Source organism: Monodon monoceros, unplaced genomic scaffold, assembly GCF_005190385.1.
Source record: "Monodon monoceros isolate NGI ecotype Baffin Bay Population unplaced genomic scaffold, NGI_Narwhal_1 Super_Scaffold_11, whole genome shotgun sequence".
Lineage (NCBI taxonomy): Eukaryota > Metazoa > Chordata > Mammalia > Artiodactyla > Monodontidae > Monodon > Monodon monoceros.
The window spans coordinates 11,599,324-11,615,192 of record NW_021703767.1 but is presented as its reverse complement, the minus strand read 5'-3'; the positions used below and the strand labels follow the sequence as shown (position 1 = coordinate 11,615,192).

The window sequence follows — 15,869 nt, the reverse complement described above, 5'->3', positions numbered from 1 at the left end:
TAACTTTAAGAAATCCACAATGAAACTGAAGTAAGAAAATGACAATCTCATTCTCCCAAAACAAAGGATTACTCTCACTCTGGACAAAAGACAATGAAATTATTAGGTTTTCTTTTCGTCTAAAGTAGTTGCTATGGTTCTAGCTGCATCGGAACTGTCGAGGAAGCAGCAGCTCACCCCTTCACTTCCTATGGCCAATACAGAAACACACAATGTTAGAAAGATACAAATTAAATTTTTCATGATGTAACAGTCTGTTCATTCTATTTTCTTTCATGAATTCAGGAGTTTTATTGCACGAATCTGACGTATATGAAAAGAATCATTATAATTCATCATATTCTCCTGGAGAAAACAGTCACTATCTTCATAGGAAGGAAAAAGAAAAATTTGGAAATTACTCAAATTTTTGTGGATATTTGACTTTTATAAAACTATCAATGTTGATTAAAAATACTAGTTGGGATGAAGAAATATTCAACTTGTAGCCTTTGATATCATAGCAAACAATATAGCTGCATGGTTAAAAGCCCCAAGTTTGAGCCATACCCCTGGATTTGAATCCTAACTCTACCACTGACTAAATGTATGACCATGGGCAAATTATTTAACCTCATTATGCCTTACTTTCCTCATCTCTAAAATGGGCATTGTAACAGCACCTGCCCCACAGAGTGTGAGATGTGGACTGTGCATAGTGCTCAGAACAGTTCCTGGCTCATAAAGTACTATATAAATGTTAGCTGCTGCTATGATTATTAACAGTTCCAGAAAAATCTGTACAGTAAAAGATTTGAAACATGTGTTAGAAATGCTCTCTGAAGTCAGTTTACAAACTAAAAAGTATATGTAACAAGCAACGCTGTAGAAATATGAAGATGAGATCCATAATTGAGAAATTTCTCAGTATGTACTAGTTCTTTAAAGATTAAGATACGACCACTGAGGGAATTCCCTGGGTCCAGTGGTTAGGACTCTGCGATCTCACTACCAAGGGCATGGGTTCCATCTCTGGTCGGGGAACCAAGATCCCCCAAGCTGCGTGGCACAGCCCCCAGAAAAAAGAAAGAAAGTAAAAAAAGTACTTTCCCTCAAATAAGCTTCATGCTAGAACTGTGTGCTCCAGGGTATTTTTAATTAACTAAAATAACACATTTTAGAGTAGTATTAATTAAACATTAGGCAACCACTGTCCTCTTGTACTGACTTATTTTGTACAAAATGAAAGACAAAGGTATTCCCAAATCTTATACTGATCAATCTATGATACTTAAGGGGTCCTATCAAGACATTAAAAGGTCAGCTGTGGGTCAGGACAAGATGTGACAGTTAAGGAGAGTGACGAAGAGATTCCAAAGATAGAGACATCAGAAGATGAATAAACTGTTATCTGAAACTTATTCCTGTCTTTGGAGTGAAGGGAGAGAGCCAGTGAAAGAGGTTCTTCTGATGCTTCCAGAAGCACATGCTAAGACTGGGTCCTGCTTTTCAAAACCTCTCGCCATCCCCGTGATGAAAAGCTATGGTGACTGGAACAGTCACAAAACTCAGAATGGTATACTAAGAGCTCACTCCACTGAATCACCAGTTTCAACATGAAGGCTACACACGTCTTCAGTCTTGCACTTAAAAAACTCCCCTTGTGAACTGGCAGTGCTTCTCAGCACCTCTGCCCCCTAAAAAAAAAACCTCCCCTTGTACCTATGAATGAAAAATTAGAGGCTGGGGTTTGAGAGAAGATGTATCAGTGGACAGAAAGATACTGGGGTCCACAATGCCTTGCCTTGAAATCCTTGGGGCAAGGGTATGTTTTGGAACTCAGGATCTTTCAGATTTAAAAATGGTAACACAGGGGGACTTCCCTGGTGGCTCAGTGGTTAAGAAGCCACCTGCCAATGCAGGGAACACGGGTTTAAGCCCTGGTCCGGGAAGATCCCACATGCCGCGGAGCAACTAAGCCCATGCGCCACAACTACTGAGCCTGAGCTCTAGAGCCTGCGAGCCACAACTACTGAGCCCATGTGCCACAATTACTGAAGCCCACGCACCTAGAGCCCGTGCTCTGCAACAAGAGAAGCCACAGCAATGAGAAGCCTGCGCACCGCAACGAAGAGTAGCCCCCGCACCCTGCAACTAGAGGAAGCCCACGTGCAGCAACAAAGACCCAACGCAGCCAAAAATAAATAAATGAATAAATTTATTAAAAAAAAGAAAAACAGTAACACAGGGCATAATATTACATAGCACCCCCAACTATGTTTGGACCAGCATCCCACAATCAAATACAACCACATTCCTCTAATAAAACATTTGAATACTTATTAAATGAAATAAAGACTATAATGAGCCCTGGATCATTAGGTCAGGTTTTGCTGCCAAACTGGTTATGAAAAACCTGATCTTCAGCACTTTTGTGGATTTCAGAATTGTGTATAAGGGGCTGTAGCCCTGTACAGATTTCTCACTTTTACCACTACAGTGCTCAGTAAAAGGCCTCTCATATAGATCCTGGCTATCTGGGGTAAGGAAGGAAATCAGAACCTCTAGAGACAGCTGAGAGTTACCTGGTCTTGTCAGTGGCTTGGATTTCCTAACGAGGCTATCCCACTGCACTAAATGACCCCACTGAGAAGTTTTATTAAATAATTTATATCTTCAAACAGAGTCTTATCTTCAAGCTAACTGAATTATTAAACTAAATTTTACTCCATGGGGAGTTAACAGACTAAGCCAAATATAAAGGACATATCTGAATCTTTCCTATGAAATAAAAGAGGAATAAATACTTACTTTGGGTAACATATGCACCAAAAAGAATCCACATAGAAGCAATAAGTGACCCAAACATCAACATGAAACCAATGAAGAGCCAAACTCGAGCACCTGTGTGAAAAACAGGTTTTATGATTTTGCTCATTTCTACAGCTCTATGCCTTAGGAATACATAACACTAGAACACTGTTCATCTAATATATGCTATGCCTATCAAAGACAGTCACGTATTTATATACACCTGCTAAAACATTTAACTGAATGAAGATTGAAAAAAAGAAACTAAAACTAAAAGGTGTTAAGCGATACTTGGAAAGGGAAAAAGGGTAAGTTACCATTCTACTGGCTAGAGAAACTAACAGCTGAGTTAACTAAAGTAGGAAAGCTTCAGAAGTAATTATTTGACTAAATTGATTAATTAAACCCTAACCGAGGGCTTCCCTGGTGGCGCAGTGGTTGAGAGTCCACCTGCCGATGCAGGGGACACGGGTTCGTGCCCCGCTCCAGGAGGATCCCACTATGCCACGGAGTGGCTGGGCCCGTAAGCCATGGCCGCTGAGCCTGCGCGTCCAGAGCCTGTGCTCCGCAACGGGAGAGGCCACAACACTGAGACGCCCGCGTACCGCAAAAAAAAAAAAAACAAAAAAAAAACCAAACAAAAAATAACACCCTAACTGAAAAATATATTATCAAAGTAATTGCTCTATTAGAAGTAGCAAATGTATTTCAGATAGCCATTACCACACAGGAATGAGAGAATGCAAATGAATAAGGACCATATGACCTCTTTTCATCAACGTTAATATCATGGTACTACTCAACATGGTACTAACAGCAACCATATATTCAATCTCTCTTATTCAGCCAAACTGTACCACATACCCTTGAAAAGTTCAAGGACAAAAGTATCTCTTCAACCCCCTACTGTATAGAATTTTAGAAGTTATACAACAGAATCTCAATAAAGTGATCATCTGGACACCTGAGTAGATTCAATACATTTTTAGGAGAGCAAGTTAGCATTTGTGCCAGACCCTGATCACAAGTATATTGACAGCCTGTCACCCTATGGAAGGGGAATATAGCTCCCCTGAAGTGAAAATAAAATCCAAGCCAATTTCCATAATAGAAAGCTAAATTTGCCTCAATTTCAGATATTCTGTTACTAACTGAACAGAAATTCATATATTTTAGACACCAGATATACAGGAAGCTCAAAGCTCAGAATGAGTAGAACAGCTATATTTGAGAGAAATGGGTCCCTAGGTTATCTAAGTTTTATTATAATACTAAGCAGATCTCCAGAAATATACAACAATGTTTACTTCCTTGGAGGAAAACATCCTCCAAATTCAATCACAGCTTTTACCTAAAGTGAATGAAAGGAAGTATCAAAAATCCTTGTAATTATTTTCCTTCATGTCCTTTATATATGACCACACAAAAATTTTTTAACAAAACTGAACAAGAAAAAAACTTCCCTTGAAAAAAGAGTACACTTTTGTTTAGGAAAAAATAAAAAACTGTAACGTTTTCCCTTTTTTGCTTTGACTACCAGGAAGCTCAGAGTCAAGGTTAATAATTAAGAGTATCCATTTTGTCTTAGAGTCTAAGTATCAATACATGATCTTCTTTCTACCTAGTTCCTGTTCCTTCTTATTTAACAGTTCCATTTGTAGTATATTTATTACGTTAATAACACTTTCCTGCAAATTCCTCTGGGAATTAAATGGGAATAAATTACACACAAACCATTTAAGTAGTATGAAAGCTTAGTGTGGCAAGAGCTGAGCATGCCTACAAGATAGTTTGCCCTGAATTTCTGAAGCACTAGACAGAACCTGCACTAAAGGTACCACGTATAAATGTAGACTGACGTAAACTGTGAATTTTAACTGGGTAAGAAATAATCATGGAATAAAATGTTATAGTCACTACTGAGAGTAAAAAGTATGGGCTTTGGAACCAGACAGACCCAAGGCACATACAAGTTCTACCTTTAAGCTAAAAAGTTTTGGGTAAGTTACAATGAAATTTTCTACAGAAAATAGATAATAGTAACATAATCCACAGCAATGCCTGTGGAATATTTCTGAAAGAAAAATGATCAAATACGTTAATGTGTGCTCTATGCACAACATCACTTGCTAATACATGCTTTTTTATTCTCACTCATTCCTGACATTACCTGCTGAAGCTGGGGCACAAGGCATGCATGTGTGTGTAAACATGCATGCACAGACACACACAATGCACTTTTAACTTAGGTTCATCTGTCATTTATCACTATTCCCATCCTCTCCAATTCTTCAAGGATCACAATGGAAGTGAACTTATAAAATGTGCGTCAGCATTTAAAGCGTCAGGTACAAAAGAAAGCTAATTTGTCCCCCTGTAACTGGCTTATTTCACTTAGCATAATGTCCTACAGGTTCACCTCTGTTGTCACATATGGCAGGATTTCCTTCTTTTTTAAGGCCCATTCCCCTTATGCGAGGTATCTAAGAGAGTCAAATTCATAGAAACAGAGGGTACAGTAGTGGTTGCCAGGAGCTAGGAGAGGGGGAAGTGGGAGTTGCTGTTCAACGAGTATAAAGTTTCAGCTACACAAGATGAATAAGCTCTAGAGAGCTGCTGTACGACACTGTGCCTATAGTTAGCAATATGGTATTGTGCATTTAAAATTGTGTTGAAAGGAAATCTCATGTTTAGTGTTCTTACAAAAAAAAGCATTTTTTTTTAAAGCTAAGCTCGTCAGCTCCTTGATTTGGTTTAATGTCTTATGATACTTTATGATTCCATTTATATGAGATTCTAGAAAAGGCAAAACTACAGTGATAGAAAGCAGATGAGTGGTGGCCAGGAGGTGGGGGAAAGGGGATTAACTACAAAGAGATATGAGGGAACTTTCCGGAGTAATGGAAATATTCTATAACATGATTGTAGTGGCAGTTACACAACTGTATACATTTGTCAAAACTCATCGACCTGTACGCTTTAAATTGAATTTTATTTTATATTTTATATAAGTTATCCTCAAATACACTGACAAATATATATATATATATGATACTGTAGACAAAGAGACTAAATGATTCTCGACTGGATACAAACATAGCATGGTGGCCAAGAGCATGGGCTCTGGAACCAGACTGTCAGTGTTCAAATCCTGGTCCCACCACTCATTTGCTTTATGACTTTGGACAAGTTACTTAAGCTCTCTGTGCCTTAGTTCCTTAATCTAAAACTGAGGACAAGAGTGGTTACCTTATAGGACTACTGTGACAATTAATTGAGTTAATATGTGTAGAGCATTCAGGACAGTCTTTGGTACACACTAAGTATTCTACAAGTACTTGCTATTATTCTTAACCATCCTTCAAACTTCCTCCCCCACCTACTCCAAATTCCTGCTATAACCACAAGTCACCCCTCTTAGTCCTTAAAGGCTGGAAATAGAATGTCTAGTCCTGAGCTTTTTATATACAGCATGGAAATTCCACTGAAAACAAACCCCTGGATTCTAATAGAATGTGTTATAATCTGAACAAAAGGAAAATACTGTTGGATGACAAACCAAAAAAAATTCAAACTCAAAAAAATATGTATATGTAAACAAACAGCGTGTTTCTTCAAAATACTTCTGTTGTAGCCTATGGGTGGTTACTCAGGTGATCAGAACTGAATGTGAAAAACACTGCAGTCCTAGGTTTGATCTCTTAATGTGTCCATACTTTGCTGTTCAGTAATCACGGTCAGCCATCTTGTAAGTAATACTATTGGCCAACATTTGGGATAAGAATAAATCCGTCATTAACACAGGAACAGTCAAGATCCATTGATTTTGCATGGTTACATTTTATCTATATACTATGGGCAATATAACATGACAAAAACCAGTAACCTCTGGCAGTAACTTTAACTTTCTTAAAGTTTTAAATAACACAGAAACTTTTTTTAAAAGTAAATTTTTTAAAATCCTACATAATCATTAATCATCCCTAAATAAAGACTCACTAGAGGCTTTGTTTTTTCTGCTGGTAAATCCCTCTTTTGCCAGCATACATTAACAACTCAAAGTGCCCTTACCTGTTCTTCCTAAACAGCCGCTTTCATAGCTGTCACCTCTCACCTGAGCATTGGACACGGCATTTATCCTAGAACAATACAAAATCATCTAATAAGCTTTCATGCTGCTAAAATATTCAGAGATATTTATATATCATTTAGAAGGGAAGCATTTCTTATCTAAAGCCAGTATCTGAAAAACTGAACATTATCTTTTAATTTAAATACCCTAGTGGATAGAAATACTATGCTAGTCTTATTTTCCTAAAGTACACCCAGAAAACATACTTAATTTTTTAAAAATATCAATGTTTTCTATATATTGGTAATAAATATGTTGAAAACAAAATTAAGAAAACATTTCCATCTATAATAACATCAAACAAAAACATACTTAATTTTAAGGGATTACTATCACTTGTCTCCAAAGATTATGAAAGAGACCAATTTTCTGAGTTCTTTGTCTATTTTATTTTATATTTATACATGAATGACCCACCATGAGTTACCCCATTTTAAGGTTCTCATTATAACCAAGAGTTCAAAAGTTTCTCTTTGTGTTAAAAGTCAAGTGATTTTCTCTCATCCATTTCTCAAATTCAGAGAACATTTGGTATAATAAATAGGCCTACTTTATTCAGCTTCTCTTTCCATTCTTGTTAGAGCGGGTATATTTGTAGCAGGAATTGTCTTTTCTAAGCGTCCTGAATGAATATAACTAGTTCCATCTTCTACAATTTACCTTTTTGAAGCTCCTGACAGTATAAGAAAATTACGTAATCTTAATGTTTAACATATTTTTTAAAATTATTAAAAGACATCCATAAAAAAAAAAAAAAGACATCCATGAAAAGCTTCCAAACTCTTTTATGAAGTGAGATAATGGCTAAACCTAAATATGATTTAATAAAAAAGGAAAGTCATAGATCAATCTCATTTAAGGCCAGTCCTGCCCTCCCTCCAATACTGGCAAATACAGTTAAGTGACACACTTAAAAAAAATAATACTCCATGGTAAAAGTTGAATGTATTAGATACTCAGTGCTCTGTGGTGACCTAAATGAGAAGGAAATCTGGAAAAGAGAGGATATATGTATACGTATAGCTGATTCACTTTGCTGTACAATATAAACTAACACAATATTGTAAAGCAACTATACTCCAATAAAAATAATAAATTTTAAAAAGGATTAAAAAAAAGTTGAATGTATTAGAGTATTCAAGGATGACTTCCTACTAAAAAATCTAGAAATATAACATACTTCATTAAACCTAAGATGCCAATGATTTTTAAGATGCACCATTATTTTTTTATACTGCCAAGAAGGAAAAAATATTATGAATTATAAGATACCAATGACTACAAGAAGCACACTGATATTCAAAGATACTAAAATACAAAAAAAATCTTAAGGTCTATAAAACATAGTACTTTGTCAGTTTAACAAATATAAGAACAAAAATCACATGATAATCTTTATAAAGTATAATAAAATTATCTGACTAAATTCAACACTTTTTTTAAAAAAATTTTTATTGGAGTATAGTTGATTTACAATGTTGTGTTAGTTTCAGGTGTACAGCAAAATGAATCTGTTATACATATACATATATCCACTCTTTTTTTTTTAGATTCTTTTCCCATATAGGCCATTACAGAGTACTGAGTAGAGTTCCCTACGCTATACAGCAAGTTCTTATTAGTTATCTATTTTATATATAGTAGTGTGTATATGTCAGTCTCAATCTCCCAATTAATCTCTCCCCCCCAAATTCAACACTCATTCTTGATTTTAAAAATCTTAATAAAATGGCAATATAGATATACACACATATATTTATCATGTTAAAGAAGAATCAATCAATGAAATTAAAAAGTTATTCCAGATAGCATTAAACTTTGAGGAAAAAATGTTTTTAGAAAAATAATCTTGAATTGAGAATTACCTTCATACTTACATGAAGAAAGCCAATGTGGAAAATACACCACATGTGTGAAAGGCATGGTTCAGCTGTTCTGGCTTAGGATATACCACGGCTGCATCAATCATTATCCACCAACCTGTAAAAAACTTGAGAAAGAACCCATGTCATTAAAATAACACTAATACTTTGGCTTAGCATGATACTGTTCCTTAACATTCCATGTTTTCTATGGACCATATAATTGAAACATAAAATATGTCTACTTTGAGTTTTAGATGTTGAAATATAAAAAACAAGAATCCCTTGTTTACTTATTCTTTATAGCATATGAGGTGAATCTAATCAAATCCGTGTAAGATTCAAGTTCTGCTCTTAATGCAAGATGAAAAATTCATTACCTAGGAATGAATTATCTGCTTCTTTTATCCACTATAAAATTATATACAACCAAAGCTCTCTTAACTAACCTCCAACTAACCAGCTCCCTGATTACCTGATGTGTTTCACTCTCTCGTTCATATTAAAAAGAATGTGGAACATTCTTTTTTAATATGCCCAAGCCCTTTTGCTTCCACAAATGAGCTGCCATGTCTCCAAAAAATATCTACGCTTGCTACAATTTTAATTATGTAATTTGATTAAATACTGCAAAACTGACTAAACATGAGTTTGCAAAATGTAATGTTTCTATGTAAACTAAGCTGAATAGAACTAAAGTAGACAAGTTACTAAGGAATTTCATAGACAAATTAAGTACAGGCGAGGTGACCACAGAGAGCAAGAAAAACTTGGAAACACCTAAAAGAATTCTGCACACATACTGCTTCACAATTCTAAGATGTTATGGAAAAACCTGAACAAACTTTTTGGCCACCCCAATATCTTTAGCTCCTGCTCCACTTTATTTCTTTATTTATCTTTTCTATTGAACTTCAGGTATAGAACTATATACTGGAAAAGATTAATTTAAATTAAGTGGAACATATACTGAAATTTGCTTCAAAAAGTGCAGTGGGGGCAGGGAGTGCTTGATGGAATGCTAAAGCAAGATTGGTCATGATCTGACTTTTTTTTGAAGCTCAATGATAAGTACAGGGGGTGAGAGAGGACTCTATACCATTCTCTCTATTTTTGTGTATACTATTGATATTTTCAATAATAAAAAGTTTTTAAAAAAATATTGGAAAGAAAATTAAGCAGTAGTTTCCTCCACAAATTTCTTCCTCTCGCTTCCTGCCTGTGCTGCAGCTGGGGTATGAAGATGGCAACCCTTCCCTAAAGGGCTGCAGGGCTTCAGTTCTAATGCAGCCTAAGGTTGTTACTACTGTCTGCACATCCTGAATTTCAATGAGTCACAACAATATTATTAGTTACATCAAATTCTGAGCCTTTGAGGATCCTAAAGGAATGATACATATTATATAATTTACTTAAAAAACTACTGCCTTCAAAAACTGTATTATCATGGGTATTCACAGTTCAAAGGAATCAAGATTAATTTTCAGGGAAAAAGTGAGGTATAAATGTCACCAACCAGGCTTTTTCACTTACCAATATACCTGCTACTACAGAAGCCACTGCATTTCTTCTCTCACTCCAGTCGATACATTCACATTCTGGCCAACGGAAATTATCTAGGAAGCCTGCCATTTTCACCACTTAAGCATGGACTTTACATTAAATACTATATTCTACAAATAAAAAGACAAAAAAAAATCCATCTAAGGAAATGTTTTTAAGAAGTGAAATATCTTACTCGTTTCTTAAAGCTTTAAACACAAATTTAACTGTAGGTCTAAATCTACTATAGTTAAGAAGAAAAATTCAATACTACAATGAATATCTATTGAGATATACATAAGACTGTCCTAGGACACAGAAGGAGCTTACTATTTGTTAAATGAGCATGGAGGTTTTAAACATGTCTGTCATAGAGAATGGACTTGAGGACATGGGGCAGGGTGGGGGGAACCTGGGATGAAGTGAGAGTAGCATCAACATATATATACTACCAAACGTAAAATAGATAGCTAGTGGGAAGCAGCTGCATAGCACAGGGAGATCAGCTCGGTGCTTTGCGACGAGCTAGAGTGGTGGGATGGCGGGGGGAGGGAGGCTCAAGAGGGAGGGGATATAGGAATATATGTATGCATATGGTTGATTCTCTTTGTTGTACAACAGAAACTAACACAGCATTGTAAAGCAATTATACTCCAATAAAGATGTTAAAATGAAGAAAAGAAAAGGCCACAGGAAAGTTCCCATTTCAATATTGTCATGGGCTCACAGTATCTAAGGAGATTCCATTCTACCAAGGGTAAGAGTGGACTACAGAAATATATTTTCCTTGTTTTGTTTTCATATATTGAACTCAGCATTACTGAAAATGAGACATTCAGGAATGAAAATTAGGGGTCTGCACTTGTCGCTGACCTTGGGCAAATAACTAAAAAGTATCTATCTCAAGACCTCACATGTGGGAATAACAGTGTGTCAAATTTCTGACTCAAAGTTACTGTGACCATAAAGAAGAAAATTAAAATATTTTTTATTTGGAAAAAAAAAATAAAGTGTCTGCAAAGCCTTTGACACTTCTCCAATTGAGAGGTGGATCTATGTCCCTACCTTTGAATTTAGGTCAACAATAAAGGCTGGTTCACCGATAAAGTAGAGAAAGTGATGCTATGTAACTCTGCCATACAACTTCTCAGACTAGATCATAAAAGACAATGCAGCTTGCAGGTGGTTCTCTGGAACACTAACACTAGAGCCCTGAGTTGCTTTGTAAAAAATCCAAGGCCACAGTGCTGTGAGGAGACCACGTAGAGGTGTTCTGGCCCACGGTTCCAGGTGGCGGCCCAGCCGCCACCTGCCAGATGTGACTGCTGCTCCAGTTATTAGCATTACTCCCACATTTTAAGACTTCCCTGACGAGGCCCCAGGTATATGGAGCGGACACATGTCATCCTGGCTATGCCCTTTCCAAATTCCTGACCCACAGGAACTGTAAGCATAATAAAATGGCTGTTTTAAACTACTAAGTTCTAGAGTTACCTGTATGCAGCAATAGATAACTGGAAGGAGAAAAATCACATGCATAAAAAACTATATAAGGGTACAGCATGCTGTGCAAATTTTCAAAACAAAGAGAGTATGTTCAGATGTGATGATTCAGGAACACCTTAAGTTCCAGAAAGAAAAGGGGAAAAAAAAACTATTTTAAAGCACTAAAGAGTGCTGAAAAGCAGGCAGAAACTGGAGGGCATTTACCCCTTGAAAGAAAACACAATGAGCAAGATCCACTTTAATACAGCTTTTTCCCCTGAAGAATCCCCTAACCTCTCACTCCCAGCCAAGTGAGTCCCTGTGGAATAGCTAAAACTTGAGCAAAAAATCAGTCTTTCTGGCTTCAGGTATCAGTGGATGAAGTTCAGGATGACAAGAGCAGCTGGAAACTGAAGGGGAAATCTTGGAATGGGGTAAGTCACAAGAGGGAGCCCCAAACACTAATATAAACTCTCTTAAATCCTGACTAATCCCTGAACAGCACATGCATGAAGGAGATTCCAAGGACCTCAGCAGAAAAAAATATCTGGAAGGCTAAAAGTACTAAACAGACTTCAGCTGCTATCCCCTGCAAGGCATTTTGGAATTTGAGTTCCACCAGGTCAGAGATTAGTAAACACCTTGGGATTTCCACACACTCCAACAAAGTATAAAACCAAATCTCCACAATTTCAGGGTGATCAGTCAGTATTTTAATTGCCTGTTAGAACAAAAAGTAACACTCTTCAGAGGAAGATAACTGATCCACAGTGTCTATAATGTATCATCCACAATGTCCAATATACAGTTGACCCCTGAACAACACAGGTTTGGACTATGCAGATGCATGTATATGTGGATTTTTTTCACTAAATACATACTACAGTACTACACAATCCATGGTTGGTTGAACCCACAGATGCAGAACTGCAGATACGGAGGACCAATGTATAGTTAAACATGAATTTCTGACTGCACAGAAGGTCAGCACCCCTAACCCCTGTTTTGTTCAAGGGTCAACTGTATAGTTAAAAAAAAAAATTACTAGACTTTTACAGAAGCAGAAAAAATGTGATTTATCTTCAAGGAGGAAAAAAAAGCAGTCAATAGAAACAGACCCCCCCATAATTCAGATATTGAAAATTAGCAGACAATGACTTTAAAGCAGCCAGTATAAACACATTCAAAGACAAAGGAACATGGTCAAAATAACTGAGTTAACGGAGAATCTCGGTAGAGAAACTTTAAAATGTAAATGTTATGACTGAAAATTATAATATTTGAAATTTAAAATTAACTAGATGGGCTCAGTAGGAGATTAGAGACAGTAGAAGAAAAGTACAGTAAGCTTGAAGAAAGATCAAAAGAAATTATCCTATCTAGAGAACAGGTTTTTTTTCTTTTTAATTAGGGGGAAAAAATGAATAAAGCTTCAGGAAACTCAGGAACACTAATAACTGGTCTAACATATGTTTAATTGGGTCCCAGAAAAATAAAAGAATCAGGAAGAAAAAATATTTAAAGAAATAATGGCTGATAATTTCCCAAATTTGGTGAAAAATAATAATTTGCAAATCCAGGAAGCTCAGCAAACTCCAAGGAGGATAAACACAAGGAAAACATCATAATAAAACTGCTGAAAACCAGAGATAAAAAGAAACAAAGCAACATTAGGGGGAAAAAATAATCAACACATTACATACAGGGGTAGTAGAACAATATGTATGATGGCTGACTTCTCATCAAAAACAATGGAGGCCAGAAGAAAATGGAAGAACATTTTTTGACGTGCTTTTAAGAAAAGCAATCATGAGAATTCCCTGGCAGTCCAGTGGTTAGGACTCCATGCTCTCACTGCCGAGGGCCCGGGTTCAATCCCTCGTCAAGGAACTAAACTCCCACAAGCCACTCAGCACGGCCCAAAATCAATCTCAAATGCTATATCCAGCAAAAGTATTCCTCAAAAGTGAGGGTGATGGCAGTTCTACCCCTATCTATCTACCCAAGAGAAATGAAAACATATGTCTACACAAAAACTTATACACAAATGTTCATAGCAGCATTACTCATAATAACTAAGCAGTGCAGCAACCCAACATATGTCAATTAATGAATGAATAAATAAAATGTGGGATACCACACAATGGAATACAAATTCAGCAATAAAAAGGAAATATACATGATACAACACAGATGAACCTCATAAACATTACGCTAAGTGAAAGACAACCGCGTATTGTATATTCCATTTATATAAAATGTCCAGATGAGGCAAATCTATACACAGAAAGTAAATCAGCTGTTGCCTAGTGATGGGCAGGGGAGAGCGGAGTGTAATAGGGAGTGAGTACTCATAGGCATAAGGTTATAAAATTAGACTGTGGCGATTATTGCACATAAATATACTAAAAATCACTGAACTGTACACTTAAAACAGGTGACTGTTATCATATCTTTATTGTATCTCAAAAAAGCTTTTTTTAAATGAGGATAAAATAAAAATATTTTCAGGTAAACAGAAACTAAGATAATTCGTCATCAAATCTGCACTAAACAATGCTAAAGGAAATTCTTCAGGTTAAAGGGAGATGACACCAGATTAATCTCAGATCTACAGGAAGGAATGAAGAATACCAGAAATAATATGTGAGTAAATATAAAAGACTATTTTTTATTCCTTCTCTTTATTTAAGACAACTATTTAAAGCAAAAATTATAACATTGTATAGGATATCCACAAAGATAAACTTTCTAAATAGCATGTCAGTTACATTTTCAAATAATATGCTTAAATATGGATTTAAGTGAAATACCTCTAAATTTAAAGTAATGGGTCTAATTGTTAATCTGAAAAGAAGTACTATAAATGTACTACAGAAGGTCCAAACACTGGAAACACAGACTGGGAGACAATATTTGCAAAACAAGTATCTGACAAAGGATTTGTACCTACAATACAGAAAGAACACTTAAAGATTAATAATAAAAAAAAACAAAATATAGGCAATAAAAAGTGTGCATGAGAGTTGAACAGACTTGAAATGGGCAAAGGACTTAAAAGACAATGACCAAAAAGCATCTAAATAGGTATTCAACATCATCAGTCATCAGGGAAATGCAAATTAAAGAAATATCATCACATCCACTAGAATGGCTAAGATTAAAAAGACTGACTGTTGGAAGCAGAACAACTGGAAATCTCATACATTTCTGGTTGCGGTTTCTTACAAAGTTAAAAATAATCCTCCCTATAACCCAGCAACTCCATCCCTAAGTGTTTACCAAGGGAAGTAAAAACATATGTCCACACACAAAAAGACTTTTACAAGAAAGTTTATAGCAGGTTTATTCATATTAGTAGCAAACTGAAACAACCAAAATATTCATCAACAGAAGAATGGATAAACAAATTATGATGGATTCATACAATAGAATACTATTCAGCAACAAAAAATGATGAACGATGTATATAACCACACAGAAAAAAATATCTCAAAAACCTGATTTATGTGAAAGAAGGCAAACACAAAGTAGTATATACTGTATGATGCCATTTAAAATGAAGCTTAGGAAGAGGCAAAACTAATCAATAGTCCCAGAGATCAGAACAGTGGTTGCCAATAGGGGCTGAGGACTGACTACAAGGGAACTTTTTTGGGGTGATAATAATGTTCTATATCTTGGTTGGGATAGTGATTATGCAGGTACATTTATTTATCAAAAGTTACTGAAGTGTACACTTAAGATCTGTGTATTTTACCCACAAAAAAGATTTAAAAATTTTATCATTTAGATATGCTTCAGCTGCACTAAAGCCTTACTATGTACGCATTATGGGCACATTTTATCAAGATAGCCTGCAGACACAGAGATGAACTGTTATCAAAGATTAAATATTAACTGGTTAAAAACAAGTTTAGGGAAGGTCGCCATGAATTTAAGACAACGTCTGAAGGTTAAAACAAAAGTCATGGGACTTCCCTGGTGGCACAGTGCTTAAGAATCCACCTGCCAATGCAGGGGACACGAGTTTGAGCCCTGGTCTGGGAAGATCCCAC

The 15,869-nt window shown here is 36.0% G+C and overlaps 1 protein-coding gene across 2 annotated transcripts in view; it reads right to left on the bottom strand.

The window, feature by feature from the left end:
• The window catches only part of TMEM50B (transmembrane protein 50B), a 35,092-nt gene that overhangs the window by 4,834 nt on the left and 14,389 nt on the right, over nt 1–15,869 (bottom strand). For both annotated transcript variants that reach the window (XM_029215107.1, XM_029215108.1), the window contains exons 2-5: nt 10,318–10,457; nt 8,800–8,912; nt 6,862–6,929; nt 2,791–2,883 (exon numbers count right to left, since the gene is read on the bottom strand). In XM_029215107.1, coding sequence (XP_029070940.1) covers nt 2,791–2,883; nt 6,862–6,929; nt 8,800–8,912; nt 10,318–10,416 — 373 coding nt within the window. In that variant the 5' untranslated portion in view covers nt 10,417–10,457. The remainder of the gene's footprint in view (nt 1–2,790; nt 2,884–6,861; nt 6,930–8,799; nt 8,913–10,317; nt 10,458–15,869) is intronic.